Raw genomic sequence first — 16,485 nt, forward strand, 5'->3', positions numbered from 1 at the left:
TAGTTGGTCACCAATAAATCAACTCATTTACTTTGAAAGATGATAAGTAAAAGGGAAAGAATCAAGCATATTCATCCTGCCATTTCTGTTCAGTTATTTCACTGGGTTACCAAATAATGGATGAGGACAGTTTCTCTTTAAAGCAATATCTAATTAATAAAGCTACTAGTAAAGAAGAAGAAATGAGAGAATTAGAATATCATCGCTTTTCAATCTTTAATGAATTAAGAGATCTAGGCAATGATCATCAACCACTACTGTCTCAAATAGACAGTCAGACATTACATGTGTCCTAATGAAGTAGTGTTAACCAATTAACAAATCAATCAAGATCCTGACTCTGATTAGGCCACCAGATCATACAGTTAATTCACAGAGAACACAGAGAAAAAAGAAACATTGTAAAAGATCAACTGGAGGTACAATCATCAAAATTCAGACTGGGGGAGACTCTACAGAATGAAGGACCCAACTTCTTCAATAAATATCAATATATGGCAAAAAAGGGAGGGGGACCTACAGATTTAAAAAGACTTAAAAAATATAATGAACAATTACCATGTGTAGACATTACTTGCAAACTGATTCAAGCTGTAAAATATTTTTTTAAAAAACCATGACAGTAATGTACAGTAGAAATATGAACATGAGCCTGAAATCTGATGATATCAAGAAGTTTTTGCTATTTCTTTAGGTGTGATAATGGTATCGTGGTATATTTATAAAACTTGCCCTCGTCTTTCAGAGAAATATACTGAAATATTTAAGGATAAAATATGATGATATCTGAGATTTTCTTCAAAGTGATAGAGGAAGGTGTCAAATGGTAGTAGGTACTAGCCACGGTTTAATAACCATGATGCTGGAATACAGATTTGAGTAGGTTCATAGTGTTATTGTTTGTTTGGCATACGTTTAATATTTTCCGTAACAAAATTGTTTTAACTATGTAAAAAGAATAAGCAAAATATATAGGAGAAATTTTTTATAATCTTGGAGTACACATAAAATAAGGTGACCATAAAACAGTATGACTACATAAAAAGTTTTTAAATTCTTTCCAGTGAAAAGCATCATGAAGTTAAAAGACAGTTCGGAAGAAAATATTTACAGCCATAATAGAAAAATGAATAATATACATAAAACATAAATAGTTCCAACAGATCAATAATTTTAAAAAACAGAAAATGAACACAACAAATTAAAGAAAATTCAAAGAAACGTCAGTGGGCAATAAACATGACAACAAACTCAATGTCACTAAAAATGAGGGAAGTTAAAGATAAAAATGAAATTATAGATTTCCCTGATTATGGCTGCAAAAATGAGGGAAAATGGGATTTCTCCTACACTGTGGGGGAAAGCACACATTAGTACCACAACCTTTTTGGGGAGCAATCTGGCACTGTCTAGGAAAGATTTAAATGTGCATATCCTATAACCTAACAATTCCATTTTAACTAACCGTTCTTACAAGAAGAACAGACTATGTTCATAAAGGGGTATGTACAAGAATATTTGTGGTTTTATTTTTTATAACCATATAAGTGTCCATTCAGAGTGAAATGGTTATAATCATGGGGGAAATGCAAATCAAAACCACAATGACATATCACCTCACACCTGTTAAAATGGTTATGATCAAAAAAACAAGAAATAACAAGTGTTAAAGAGGATACAGAGAAAAAGGAACCCTTGTGCACTGTTGGTAGGAATGTAAACTGGTACTGCCACTATGGAAAATAGTATGGCAGTTCCTTAAAAAATTAAAAATAGAATTACCATATGATCTAGCAATCCCACTCCTGGTTATTTATCTCAAAGAAATGGTTATTTATCTGAAGGAAATGAAAACACTAACTCAAAAAGTTATGTGCACCCCCATGTTGACTGCAGCACTATTTACAACAGCCAAGACATGGAAGCAACCTAAGTGCCCAATGAGGAATGAATGGATAAAGAAAATGTGGTATGTACACACACACACACACACACACACACACACACACACACACACACACGAATATTATTCAGCCATAAAAAAGAAGGAAATCTTGCCATTTGTGACAACATGGATGGACCTGAAGGGTGTCATGCTAAGTGAAATAAGTCAGAAAGAGAAGGATAAATACTGTATGATCTCACTTATATATGAAATAAAAAATAAACAAAAAATGAACTCACAGATACAGAAAACAGATTGATGGTTGCCAGAGGCAGAGGGTAGAATTAAAAAAAAGAGTGAAATAGTTAAATAAGTGATGTTAACACTCACGTAATGGAATAGCATGTAGTTCTCAAACGGAATTGAGGTAGAGTGACACACACCAATATGGACAGATCCAAAGCAGAGAATATATGGGGGGAGGGGGGTACCCACCAGTCATGGAATAAATACAGCATTATCACATGGGGGTTTTTTGGAAAAAAAATTATCTGCATTATATACCAAAGATATATATTTACATAAGCACAAAAAGGTTTAGAAGATATAAACCAAATGATTACTCTGAGCAGAGGTACAGGATAAACAGCAACTTTGTTTCCTTATATACTTCAAGAAATGAGTAAAACAAAAGAAAGCAAATTGTTTTATAAAATGACGGATGAGATCAAAACAGTCTTTATGTTACCCTTCAAAAGTTAGTTTCTATACTTCTATACTGGGGGTCATATCACCTACAGGGCCTGGTGGGGCTGTAAATGAGTGCGCAAGGGCGGGTGACGGGAAGAGAGTAAGACATCACGGGCACCGTGCAAAGCTGGAGCGAGCACACCAGGTGCTACCACGTGGGGATGGGGCCCACTGTGAACAGACCTCCCAGTATCTCAAGGAAAACAAAAATCAGGATTTTCATGTGAAATCTTCTATTTTTTTTAATGTTAGCTACTAAGTCAAAAAATATTTAAAGCACTGTGTGGGACAAAATATAACTTGGGGAGGCAGAATACTGTAATGATGAAGGGCAGGCTTTACAGAGAGTTCTGGTTTCACATCCTGGCCCTGCCACTTACTGGATGTGCGACCTTGACAAAGTTACCTGACCAACCCCACTCCATATATGAGTATTCAAGACCAGCTACTAGTCTTGTTGTTGCTGTCGTCATGGGATCCAGTTCCCCGCTGCAAGCTGAAGAGTTCTGCTCTACCTTTCATCTTTTTCATCTTACATCAAGTTTGATTCAGCTGGCTCACTGCAGTCAAAAATAATATGGTACAACTTCCTATTTTCCCTCGCGTTAAGTATGCTTCCTTCAAGAAAACAAAAAACCTATAGGCAAATGAGGAAGCATGTGCTTGTTATCTTGCCACTTATTCAATTAAAAAGTTCATGTATGTTGGTGGGAATGTAAACTGGTACAGCTACCATGGAAAACAGCATGGAGTTTTCTCAAAAAACTAAAAATAGAACCACCATATGACCCAGCAATATATATTGTATATATATACAATACATCTGAAACAAAAACAAAAACACTAATTCGAAAGATACATGCACCCCAATGTTCATAGCAGCATTATTTACAATTGCCAAGATATGGAAGCAACCTAAGCGTCCATCAACAGGTGAACGGATAAAAAAGATGTGGTATATATATATACAATGGAATACTATCCAGCCACCAAAAAAGTGAAATGTTGCCATTTGCAGCAACATGGATGGACTTGGAAGGTATTATGCTAAGTGAAATAAGTCAGACAGAGAAAGACAAATACTGTATGATATCACTTATATAAGAATCTAAAAAATACAACAAACTAGTGAATATAACAAAAAAGCAGACTCACAGATATGGAGAACAAACTATGTAGTAGCTACCAGTGGGGAGAATGGAGGGGGGAAGGACAACATGGGGGAAGGGGATTAAGAGATACAAACTACTATGTATAAAATAAATAAGCTACAAGGATATATTGTATAACACAGGGAATACAGTCAATATTTTATAATAACTATAAATGGAGTATAACCTTTAAAAATTGTGAATCACTATACTGTACATGTGTAACAAATAATATTAGACATCAGCTATACTTCAATAAAAAATAATTCCCTCTACATACTGTAAAAAATAAATAATAAATAAAAATGAGTTAGGGCAGCTTTTTAAAAAAAGTTTATATAACTTTACTAATGAAATCAGACAGGTGATGATTGAAGCAAATAAAAATTAACTATGACAACTGTATTAATGAACACTGACCTTGAAGAGGAGGTACGGGAGTACTGTAGCCTACTTAAGGTGTTTCCAATGGGCTGACTCTCAACTGCACTGGTGCTGGTCTGGATTCATATAAAGCACACTGGAGGTTAAAAATGTCAGTACTTATGTCCTACCTTGAGAGATTCTGACCTGCCCTATATCCAAGAAGGGCGAAGGTATGTGTATTTTTAAAAGCTCCCTGAGTAATTCTGATGTGCAGCCAGGTTTGGAAACCATTCGCATAAAGTCTGGTATCCCCAAATACTGGGTTTGAATCCCTCCAACAATCTACAGTTTCTGTGATTTGGGGCAAGTTATCTACTCTCCTTATCTGTAAAATATCGAAATAACAACAATGCCACTTCATTTGGTTGTTGTATCTAGCACATGGTAAGACAATAAATGATAGTTGTTATTATATATATATATATATATATCTCCTAGTTTCTACATGCTTTACCAATTCTGAACATAAAAGACAACCTCTTCAAGGTTTCTTGTGCTTATGGGAAAAAATAGCATAATTATTGTTAGATCCAAAGACAAACAATATTTCATTGGCCGTTAAACTTATAATAATTACATGATCATTCTTAATTCAAAAAAAGTATTTAATAAAGCAAGCAAAAATCTTCCTAGAATTTGGAGTAATATGCATGGTAATATGTAATCAGTCAGACAGTTAATTTTTTTTGTATACTACATTAAAATATAATTTTTCATTTTATCTTTCTCTTCCTCTAAAGATATATAAATTTCATGAGGTAAAGCAAAAAGGGAGGAGCATAAAATAACCATATCACAATCTATGGCTCAGATATTTTATGGGTATTTAACATTTTAAATGCACAAAACCCAAAGAACTAACAACACAAAAAGTGACCTTTATAGTATACAAATTTTAAAATATCAACTAGGACACCAGGAGACCCCAGGACAGAATGTAGACTGAGATAAATGAACCTAACTATATTACAAATGCATGTTATAACCTCACTGAAGAGGGTGAAGGAAAAGGTGCTGGCCTAACTAACTGTGGAAACCTGTGTTCTGTCTACATACTCTAAGGCTAAAGACAAAAAGAACTGTACTTAACAATTTAACACTGTATTCTAGTTGGTAAATTTAGTCCTCACAGGGGTACTGGTTAGCAATTCTGAAACTACTTTACATGTCAATTAGGGTTGCACAAATATATAAATACACTGTGGGAATGGGAGCCAGGTTTCTCACTGCCAGAGAAATAAGTTACAATCAAGGCTAGGATGAAACCTGTGGTGCTGGATTAGCGCCAGAGACCTCAGTATGAACTCACATTTATTTTTAACAGACAGGTAGAAAGACAGATATAGAAGTAACTACAGGTCTGTGTGTATACATGGGTTAGAAGACATACCTGTATTTTCTAACTCTATCACTGAGAAGGCCTAGAAGCAATTGACACCCCAAGGGTAATGAACACATTCCGTGCCCATATCTCCATTCCCAAAAACGATTCTCCAATAAAAGGTACCAGAACTCCTTAGAGAAACGGCTGATTTCAGGATTGGAACAGGGGAAATACAAGATGATGCCAAAAAGTAAGAAATTGCTCAAAAAGCAAAACCACACACACACACACACACACACACACACAGAATGCGAGCATATCACAAGGATAAAGAAGTCACCTGAAAGAGCTCCAATGGCTAAAGCAGGAACAATTTGAGCAACAACAAAAAACAACAATAGCATTGGACTATAATCCCAAATAAAAAATAAACATTTATGAGTCCATACTGAGATAAACAATTGAATAAAAAAATGGGAAAGAAGACGCAAATCTTCACAGAAGAATTCCAAGTAATATATGCAGATACTCCCCACTCCCGGAGGTGGAGATTAATTCCTGTCTCCTTGAATGTGACTCACTTCTGAAGAACAGAGCGTGGACAGGGAAAACTAGTCACTTGTGGAAGAACCTGGCAGACACCACGTTAACCAAGTGATCAAGGTTAACATCAGCAGTGATAATATAAAGCCATGAGGGCGCTTTAACTCTGTGATTCTCATAACCAAGGCCAGTATTCCAGTCTGATCATGAGAAAACATCAGACAAATCCAAATTCAGGAACATTCTACAAGCCATCCAGGTCATGAAAAATAAGGAAAAACAGAAACTATCACAGATCAGAGGAGACTAGGAAGACACGTCGATCCTGGAACAGAAAAGGGACATTAGTAGAAAAACAGAAACCCAAATAACATCTATAGTTTAGTTAACAGTATTTTGTACCAATGTTAGTATATTAATTTTGACAAATGGATCAGAGTCGAGTAAGATGTCAATATTAGAGGAAGCTGGATGAAGAGCATATGAAAACGCTGTACTATCTTTGCAAGTTCCCTAAAAAATCTAAAATTATTCATGATTACAAGTGTACTAAAAAAAAAAGAATGCAATTGCATGGAGGTAGTTTTGACACGAAGGATAAATCTTTTATATATGTTTACGTGGTTTCTTGTTTTAATCTTTAACCTAAAATAGAACTGTAAATAACATAACTAAACCCACAGCTACAGTAACTGTTGGGAAGGACATCTAGAAACTACTGGACTGAGATGATTCTTACTAATTTTTAAGGAAGGTTGGGAAAGGTACTCTACAAGTAGTATCTGATGGAGAAGGAGTAGAAATCGGAGGCTAGAAAATCTCTATCATAGAGGGACACCAGCACAAACTATTATGAAATGGCTATCAGACACATTCATTCCTAAGACTTGAGATCAATCATGCTTAGATTAGAGGAATGTATATTATAGCCAAGTGGGAGAAATAAGTAGGAACAACAAGATCCTGGGATGCTCTAAGTATCAAGGAAATAAGAAAACCAGGAAATAAATGAGTAAGCATGAGAAAGAACCAGGATCTTCTCTGGGTCCAAAAACAAAGAGGGAAAAAGAAAAAAACAAAAAACAAAAAACGCTTTCTCTCATTTTTGACTCTTACATTATGTTGTCCTTGCTGCCACGAATAAAATTTTGGCTGGCCTTGTCAGTTCAGTTGCTTAGATCTTCCTAAGTTTTATTTGATGGCCTGAGATTCATTTACAGCAGTTTCTCTAGATAATTATTTTCGAGATCAAAACAACTGTCTTAAAAAGTGAACTTCAGAAACCAACCCATTTGTTATTCAGACTGTGTATGTAATTAGAAACATGTCCTGGGACTTCCCTGGTGGTGCACTAGATAAGAATCTCAAGAAAAATCTCAAATAAACAATCCAACCTTACACCTAAAGGAACTAGAGAAAGAAGAACAAACAAAACCCAAAGTTAGTAGAAGGAAAGAAATCATAAAGACCAGAGCAGAAATAAATGAAATAGAAACAAAGAAAACAATAGCAAAGATCAATAAAACTAAAAGCTGGTTCTTTGAGAAGATAAACAAAATTGATAAACCTTTAGCCAGACTCATCAAGAAAAAAGAGGGAGAGGACTCAAATCAATAAAATTAGAAATGAAAAAGGAGAAGTTACAACAGACACTGCAGAAATACAAAGCATCCTAAGAGACTACTACAAGCAACTCTATGCCAATAAAATGGACAACCTGGAAGAAATGGACAAATTCTTAGAAAGGTATAACCTTCCAAGACTGAAGCAGGAAGAAATAGAAAATATGAACAGACCAATCACAAGTAATGAAATTGAAACTCTGATTAAAAATCTTCCAACAAAAGCCCAGGACCAGATGGCTTCACAGGTGAATTCTATCAAATATTTAGAGAAGAGCTAACACCCATCCTTCTCAAACTCTTCCAAAAAATTACAGAGGAAGGAACACGCCCAAACTCATTCTACAAGGCCACCATCACCCTGATACCCAAACCAGACAAAGATACTACAAAAAAAGAAAATTACACACGAATACCACTCATGAATATAGGTGCAAAAATCCTCAACAAAATACTAGCAAACAGAATCCAACAACACATTAAAAGGATCATACGCCATGATCAAGTGAAATTTATCCCAGGGATGCAAGGATTCTTCAATATATGTGAATCATCAACGTGATACACCATATTAACAAACTGAAGAATAAAAACCATATGATCATCTCAACAGATGCAGAAAAAGCTTTTGACAAAATTCAACACCCATTTATGATAAAAACTCTCCAGAAAGTGGGCATAGAGGGAACCTACCTCAACATAATAAAGGCCGTATATGACAAACTCACAGCAAACATCATTCTCTCAATAGTGAAAAACTGAAAGCATTTCCTCTAAGATCAGGAACAAGGATGCCCACGCTTGCCACTATTATTCAACATAGTTCTGGAAGTCCTAGCCACGGCTATCAGAGAAGAGAAAGAAATAAAAGGAATACAAATTGGAAAAGAAGAAGTAAAACTGTCACTGTTCACAGATGACATGATACTATACATAGATAATCCTAAAGATGTCACCAGAAAACTACTAGAGCCAATCAATGAATTTGGTAAAGTTGCAGGATACAAAATTAACGCACAGAAATCTCTTGCATTCCTATACACTGACAACAAAAGATCAGAAAGAGAAATTAAGGAAACAATCCTATTCACCACCGCAACAAAAAGAAAAAATACCTAGGAATAAACCTACCTAAGGAGGTAAAAGACCTGTACACTCAGAAAACTATAAGACACTGATGAAAGAAATCAAAGATGACACAAACAAATAGAGAGATATACCATGTTCTTGGATTGGAAGAATCAATATTGTGAAAATGACTGTACTACCCAAAGCAATCTACAGATTCAGTGCAATCCCTATCAAATTACTAATGGCATTTTTTACAGAACTAGAACAAAAAATCTTAACATTTGTATATGGAGACACAAAAGACCCCGAATAGCCAAAGCAATCTTGAGAGAAAAAAACGGAGCTGGAGGAATCATACTCCCTGACTTCACACTATACTACAAAGCTACAGTAATCAACACAGTATGGTACTGGCACAAAAAGAGAAATACAGATCAATGAAACAGGGTAGAAAGCCCAGAGATAAACCCACATATCTATGGTCAACTAATCTATAACAAAGGAGGCAAGGATGTACAATGGAGAAAAGACAGTCTCTTCAATAAGTGGTGCTGGGAAAACTGGACAGCTACATGTAAAAGAATGAAATTAGAATACTCCCTAATACCATACACAAAAATAAACTCAAAGTGGATTAAAGACCTAAACGTAAAACCAGACAGTATAAAACTCTTAGAGGAAAACACAGGAAGAACACTCTTTGACATAAATCACAGCAAGATCTTCTTTGACCCACTTCCTAGAGTAATGGAAATAAAAACAAAAATAAACAAATGGGACCTAACGAAACTTAAAAGCTTTTGCACAGCAAAGGAAACTATAAACAAGATGAAAAGACAACCCTCAGAATGGGAGAAAATATTTCCAAACAAGTTAATGGACAAAGGATTAATCTCCAAAATCTATAAACAGCTCATGCAGCTCAATATTAAAGAGACAAAAAACCCATTTGAAAAATGGGCAGAAGACCTAAATAGACATTTCTCCAAAGAAGACATACAGATGGCCAACAGGCACATGAAAAGCTGCTCAACATCACTAATTATTAGAGAAATGCAAATCAAAACTACAATGAGGTATCACCTCACACCGGTTAGAATGGGCATCATCAGAAATCTACAAACAACAAATGCTGGAGAGGGTGTGGAGAAAAGGGAACCCTCTTGCACTGTTGGTGGGAATGTACATTGATACAGCCACTATGGAGAACAGCATGGAGGTTCCTTAAAAAACTAAAAATAGAATTACCCTATGACCCAGCAATCCCACTACTGGGCATATACCCAGAGAAAACCATAATTCAAAAAGACACATGCACCCCAATGTTCACTGCAGCACTATATACAATAGCCAGGTCATGGAAGCAACCTAAATGCCCAGTGACAGACGAATAGATAAAGAAGATGTGGTACATATCTACAATGGAATATTACTCAGCCATAAAAAGAAATGAAATTGAGTTATTTGTAGTGAGGTGGATGGACCTAGAGTCTGTCATACAGAGTGAATTAAGTCAGAAAGAGAAAAACAAATGTTGTATATTAACGCATATATGTGGAATCTAGAAAAATGGTACAGATGAACTGGTTTGCAAGGCGGAAATAGAGACAGATGTAGAGAACAAACGTATGGACACTAGCGGGGAAAGCAGTGGGTGGCGGGGTATGAACTGGGAGATTGGGATTGACATTATACACTAATATGTATAAAATAGATAACTAATAAACCTGCTGTATAAAAAAATTAAATTAGAAAAGAATCCACCTGCCAATGCAGGGGACACAGGTTCAATCCCTGGTCCAGGAAGATCCCACATGCCACGGAGCAACTAAGCCTGTGTGCCACAACTACTGAGCCTGCGCTCTAGAGTCTGTGAGCCACAACTACTGAGCCCGCATGCCACAACTACTGACGACAGTGCGCTCTGGAGCCTGCATGCCAGAACTACTGAGCCCGCGTGCTCCAACTACTGAAGCCTGCGCACCTAGAGCCCGTGCTCCGCAACAAGAGAAGCCACCGCAATGAGAAGCCCGCGCACTGCAACGAAGAGTAGCCCCCGCTCGCTGCAACTAGAGAAAGCCCGCGCGCAGCAACGAAAACCCAATGCAGCCAAAAAAAAAAAAAAAAAAAAGAAACACGTCCTGAGAAAATGAATTTACAGAAGTTAGGGAGCTATAAGATTATCTAATTTTTAACAAACTATTAAGGCTGTTTATGATATTCATATTATTAAAACAATCTGCAAACAGAATTTTTTTAGTATCACTAGTTGCACTTTTAAATTTAAAGATATTGAAATATAATAATAATTTTTAGAGGAAAATTGTTTTATAAAGCATGTTTACAAGCCAAGGAGAATTAAATATTAGATATGTTAGTTATAAACACAAGTTGTAAGTAACTTAATCATAAGAAATAAAAATATAATCATAGATAAGAGCAATCAAATATCACGAGTATAATTCTTCTTTTCTACAAAATCCTTCAACTATATTCATTCATATTATCACATAAGCCATAAAAACTGTGCAAAACAGAAGATATGTAGTGGGCACAATCTACAGTACCAGCTGGTCAAGATGTTTCTAACAATTAAGAATGAAAATTGTCCTCAAACCTAAAAGGTTATCCACTGCTTAAAATGTATGCCCTTAAAAATGTACGATTATTTGGCAGAGATTAAAAAGTAAAATACATTTAAAAAATAAAAATACAGACTTGTCTAGCCCCTACTGACTTACAGTTAAGTTTCAAGGGGGGAAAAAAAAGTGTAACAACACTTCTTAAAAAAAATAGTTTATATTTGACTTCTATAGCATTTTACTATTTATACAAGTATCTTTTCAAGCCTCACAACAACCCTGTGAGGTAGGTAGGGAAGTATTATTATACCCATTTTACAGATGTGAAGACTTACGGTCAGAAAGATTAAGTCATTGACATTAAGATATGTGGTGAGAAAGAGCAGCATCAAGGAATGGAATCCAGTTATTTGACTTCAAAATTGTGGCTCTTTCCCAGACATACTTAGTAAAAAGACTAAAACAAAACAAAACAAACCCAGAAGGGGAGTGTACATACATTCATTTACATTTGTATACATACACTTCGCCTTATAGAAATTATGTCCCTGAAATAGGAATAAAAATAAAGTCTTACTTTCCCATTGAGTTAATTATAATTTTGGAGGCTTATTTTTATTAGTTTGGATTAATCTCCAATACAGAAGAATTTTAGCTCTTGGTTATTCTTTCATTATTTTACAAACACAACATTTTATAAACCAAAATCTGAAACAAGAGGGGCTTCTGTACTGCATTTTTTTTTTAAAGTAAACAATCTCAAATAATTCTAATAAACATCTTTAATTCACACACTTCGAATGTGTATGTATTTCTTTTTTTTCTATAACAAGGATAATTTTCTCATTCAGTTAAATCTCAACTGGTCAAACCAAAGGCATTCAACTTTGATAGGAATGCAAAGCTATGGGCTACCTCATCATCTTTTTTCAGCAAGGGTTCTAATAGAAAATGCAGTGCGCTCATTCTCAATCTCTTTCTTGTTCCAACACATCTAATGGATGCAAAGCTCAGCAGCGGTGATTCACTGCCACAGAGGGTCCTCAGGGGAGAGGAAGACAGTCTGGGAGAGCGAGCGTTAACGCAGTTTTAAGAAGCCCTGACACGTCTCCCTGAGCCCTCACCATAAGCCCCTCTCTCCTAGGAGAACCAGTGAACCAAAGATGAGGTAATAATGCCAGGACTTTTTCACTGCTATTACTTCAAAAACAGTGCTTCATAATAACAATTAATCAACCCCGTCCTGTCCATAGGTGTCCTTGTTAGAACCTAACCACTCTCTAGCCAAAAACCTAAACTAAAGTAAGCTATTCACCTTCTGAAGCATATGCCAAATCTTTACTACATATCTAGTTCTGCTCTACTGACTTTGAAACTTGCACTATAATAAATTCTTATTATAAAATAGTCATTCATGGACTAAGAGGGAAAAACATTATTTGCCCTAATAAAAAGATGTACATAAAAAATCATTCACAGAGTCAAAATACTGCTCAAAGAAAATTCATTTTTGAGATTTCTAATCAAAATAATACTCAAAGTAAACTAACCTCTTAACAGCTACAAAGTATTGATTCATTCTGCAAACATCCGGCTATATTATATGAACACCTGACCCCTTCTCCTAAGGGTTCATAATCTGGCCATCAGATTAAAACTTCAAATTCTGCAAATTCCAGTTCTCTTCCAATGTTTCCCATCTTAAGGAATACCTTCAGTTTTATCATCTGACTCCACAGCAAGCCAGATTGTGTAATAAACCAAAGTTTAAAAAAAGTAAAAGTATATACGATATGTATGTGTTTAGCTATTAAAATTTAGAATCACAGCCCTACTCACATAATTAGGGATCTCAAAGATCTGGGTGCTTTTGGTTTTAGCCAGATGAACATGCAAACTCACCACAACAGAAAAATTGCTTATACTCTTTCACTCTCAAGAACAATATCCAACAGTATGCCCCTTTCTAGTTTTACCACCCTTAATGGTAAAGAATTTCTGAGATATAAAGCTATTAAAACCAAGTCTGTACTATTTTCAAATCAACTCCTCTACTAGACATACTCCTCTCACAAAAACCTTCTCATATCGAAACATGTCTTTGATAATAATACTTCCCTTAAACTTGCAGCAACTACACTAAACACTGTAACCTTACCAAATAGTGTATACTTTTCCCATTTGATCATTCTTGGCCTTCTCTGTAATTCATCTCTCTTTAAAATCCAGTGACCAAAACTGGACATGCAACTCAAAAGGAAGTAAGCTATTGCAAAGAATAGAGAAAGAACTATATCCATGACCTTGGATGCCATACTCATTTAAAAATATTTTAGCATCATGTTGACTTTTTTACTGACTCATATTCAGCTTGTGGTCACCCATGATTATGGCTTTCTTCCCTCTTTATTTATACCTAGCCTGTCCTTCTCCATCCTATATTTAATCGTTGGATTTTTTTCCCTCCACACACTTAATTCACTCAGTATCATACAGTTTTCACAGATCCACTTTCCCTTTTATCACAGTGCTTTATAGAAACGTTTAAATCTGCAATTTATAATAACTACAATTTATGCCTTAAAAATATCAAGACTATGAACACAACTTTGTAAATCCACTATACTTCAATGAAAAAAAAATCAAGACCATGAAAGTACATATTATATATAACACAACATACATTGTAATTTACAAGTAATAGTGGAACTAAGGACAAGATCATACTATTGCCTACCGGAAACCTACCTCCACTGGATGGTCACTCTTTACCAGTGCTATACGTGCCCTTTGCAAGGAACCATCCATCAGCTTGTGAAGTCTTAAAATTAACTTTCTTAACCCCATCTGCTTCAGTGCTTTGTCTACAAATGGTCTATAAATAGAAGTCAGACAATGTCTACTAAAGCCTGCTTCTGTGCTGCAGTCTGGTGTTCCCCAGCCAACAGAATCGTCCTCAGATTCAAGCCTCTCGAGCTTCTTCGTTACGCAATCCGGTGACTGGATGTTGAAACTGTTGTCAATGGGCTGCCTGGTTTCTGGTCCCCTTGGATCAGAGATTCGCTCTTCTTCACTCTCATCCGTACTGCTTTCCAACTCTTTCAATTCTCCTTCTGTGTCATCACCCTCATCTTCGGGCTCATTGCCTTTGGATGATCGTGGGGAAGGGATCTCAAACACTGGCCAGCCAATGTCTGATAAATTCTTGATGCCCAAAACAGTGCCCATAATCCTTAATTTCTGATTTAAGTCTTTTGTGATGTTTAACCACAAACAGAGTGCCTGCACCCTGTCCTGGAAGTCTTTTGCAGCGTATTTCTCGTAGTCCTTTTGAAGAGCCTGCAACGATGGATAAAGTGCCTCTATGTACTCCAGCAGCTCCATTATCCGTTTGACCTGCTCAAATGACACCCTCTGGCGTTGGAGATGCTCATGATATGTTGAGTAACCCACAACCTTTGTCCCATGAGGGGCTCTGCACTGCCCTTCTACCGAAGTACCATCAACACTAGCTCCATTTCTAACAAAGGCAAAGCTCCCATAATTAACTTTGAAAGTAAGGATTTCATTGATAATATCTGGGATGGCTTGACGGGCTGTATATAAAAAGAGGTCCTGGTCGTTAATGGTCCGTCCTGCGTGCCAGGCTTGTAGCTCTAACCAGATCAGTTCATTAGATCGGTTAAACCAGAAAGCAGACGTATTTTCCTGTCCTCTTTGCTCCCTGTCCTTCTTCTTTGAGACTGAGGTAAGCTTTAGCAGAAGTCGTAGAGTTTCAAAAAATTTTAAGCGATCTGCTGGACAGTCAGTCCTAGAAGTCTGGCGTGCAGTTCTGGCTATCGGCATGGGCACAGACACTGGAAGCTTAGCATTGCTGCAGCCAAGACTGAGGTAAGGCTTATTGAGATCCACATCTGGCATTGATTTTTTGGGCAAAGACCCACCCACTGGGTCCAACATGAACGAGCACTGGACGTTCTTCTTATGATCCGGCTCTGTCGTTCTAAGAGCTGCTCGGACCTTTTTCTCCTGCTTATAGCTGTATTCTTCCACATTCTCCACAGTTTTTCCAGTGTCTTTATGTGGAGGTTGGTTTGGTGCATTCATTTTTTCTATTAAAAAAATAAGCAGAACATTATGTTACTCTAAAATATAAAGTTATTCTCAATGTTTCAATGACTGATATTCACAGGTACTTATATTTTCAGACTGTTATTGAAGAAAATAATCATACCATATGCTGAAAATTAAGAGAATACACACACACACACACAAAACACTTCTCTCTAAATCTTTAAAAAGGTTTTACCCGTTTTCCCTGTTACATAATACTTGCTATATTCTCTAATATTCTCCATTACTAACCTAAAACCATCTGCTTACCTCTCTACTACAAAGTGCAGTCATCCAGCTAGTCAAATCTTCACAAGTTATCACCTTAAACTTAAGAAGGGAGAAACAGTATGGCAGATCCGACAGAAACCTGATTTAGAGAACACATCCAATTCCTGCCTTTGCCATGAACTGAAGTATCAACTTAGAGCAAATCAGTTAAGTTTTCTGGGTTACTTTTCTCATTCGTAAAATCAAGTAGATTGAGGAAAGACCACTTAAGGCACCTTAAGATTATTCTCATAAAACACTGAAAGACAGATAAGCAAAAATGTTTACCTTAATTTATTCTATTCCTTGATTTCTTCTTCGCCACAAACAGGTGAACAATAACATTTTAAATTTAACATTAAGAAAACTGAAGACATATAGCCTAATTTAGTATAATTTGCCTAGTTTATTATACTGGCACATAAAGTCATTCAAAATTAATGCAAAGGAAGTAAACATCACACTTTCCCTTCACGTAACTGTAAGAAGTTCTATTAACTTAATTCCCAGGCTTTGAGATGAACACACATCTTCCTTCCTGTTTGGCATTTCTGACACTAGGAACCACCCTACCTCACTTAAACCCCTTCAGTCTCTTGCTTTCTACACACAGCACTCTCAGGGTTCTCTTCTACCTTCTGAGTCCCTCCTCTTCAAATTCTCTCCTGGGAACTTGGCTCACTCCATTAAAAAGTTAATGCTTCTCAAAGCCCTTCTCTTAGGTCTCTTCTGTCTCACCTTCCCTCTC

The 16,485-nt window shown here is 36.2% G+C and overlaps 1 protein-coding gene across 5 annotated transcripts in view; it reads right to left on the bottom strand.

Moving 5' to 3' along the window:
- The window catches only part of MAP3K4 (mitogen-activated protein kinase kinase kinase 4), a 108,065-nt gene that overhangs the window by 51,510 nt on the left and 40,070 nt on the right, over nt 1–16,485 (bottom strand). For all 5 annotated transcript variants that reach the window (XM_059940873.1, XM_059940871.1, XM_059940872.1 and 2 more), the window contains exon 3: nt 14,103–15,466. In XM_059940873.1, coding sequence (XP_059796856.1) covers nt 14,103–15,466 — 1,364 coding nt within the window. The remainder of the gene's footprint in view (nt 1–14,102; nt 15,467–16,485) is intronic.

This window comes from Balaenoptera ricei, chromosome 12 (genome assembly GCF_028023285.1).
Source record: "Balaenoptera ricei isolate mBalRic1 chromosome 12, mBalRic1.hap2, whole genome shotgun sequence".
Lineage (NCBI taxonomy): Eukaryota > Metazoa > Chordata > Mammalia > Artiodactyla > Balaenopteridae > Balaenoptera > Balaenoptera ricei.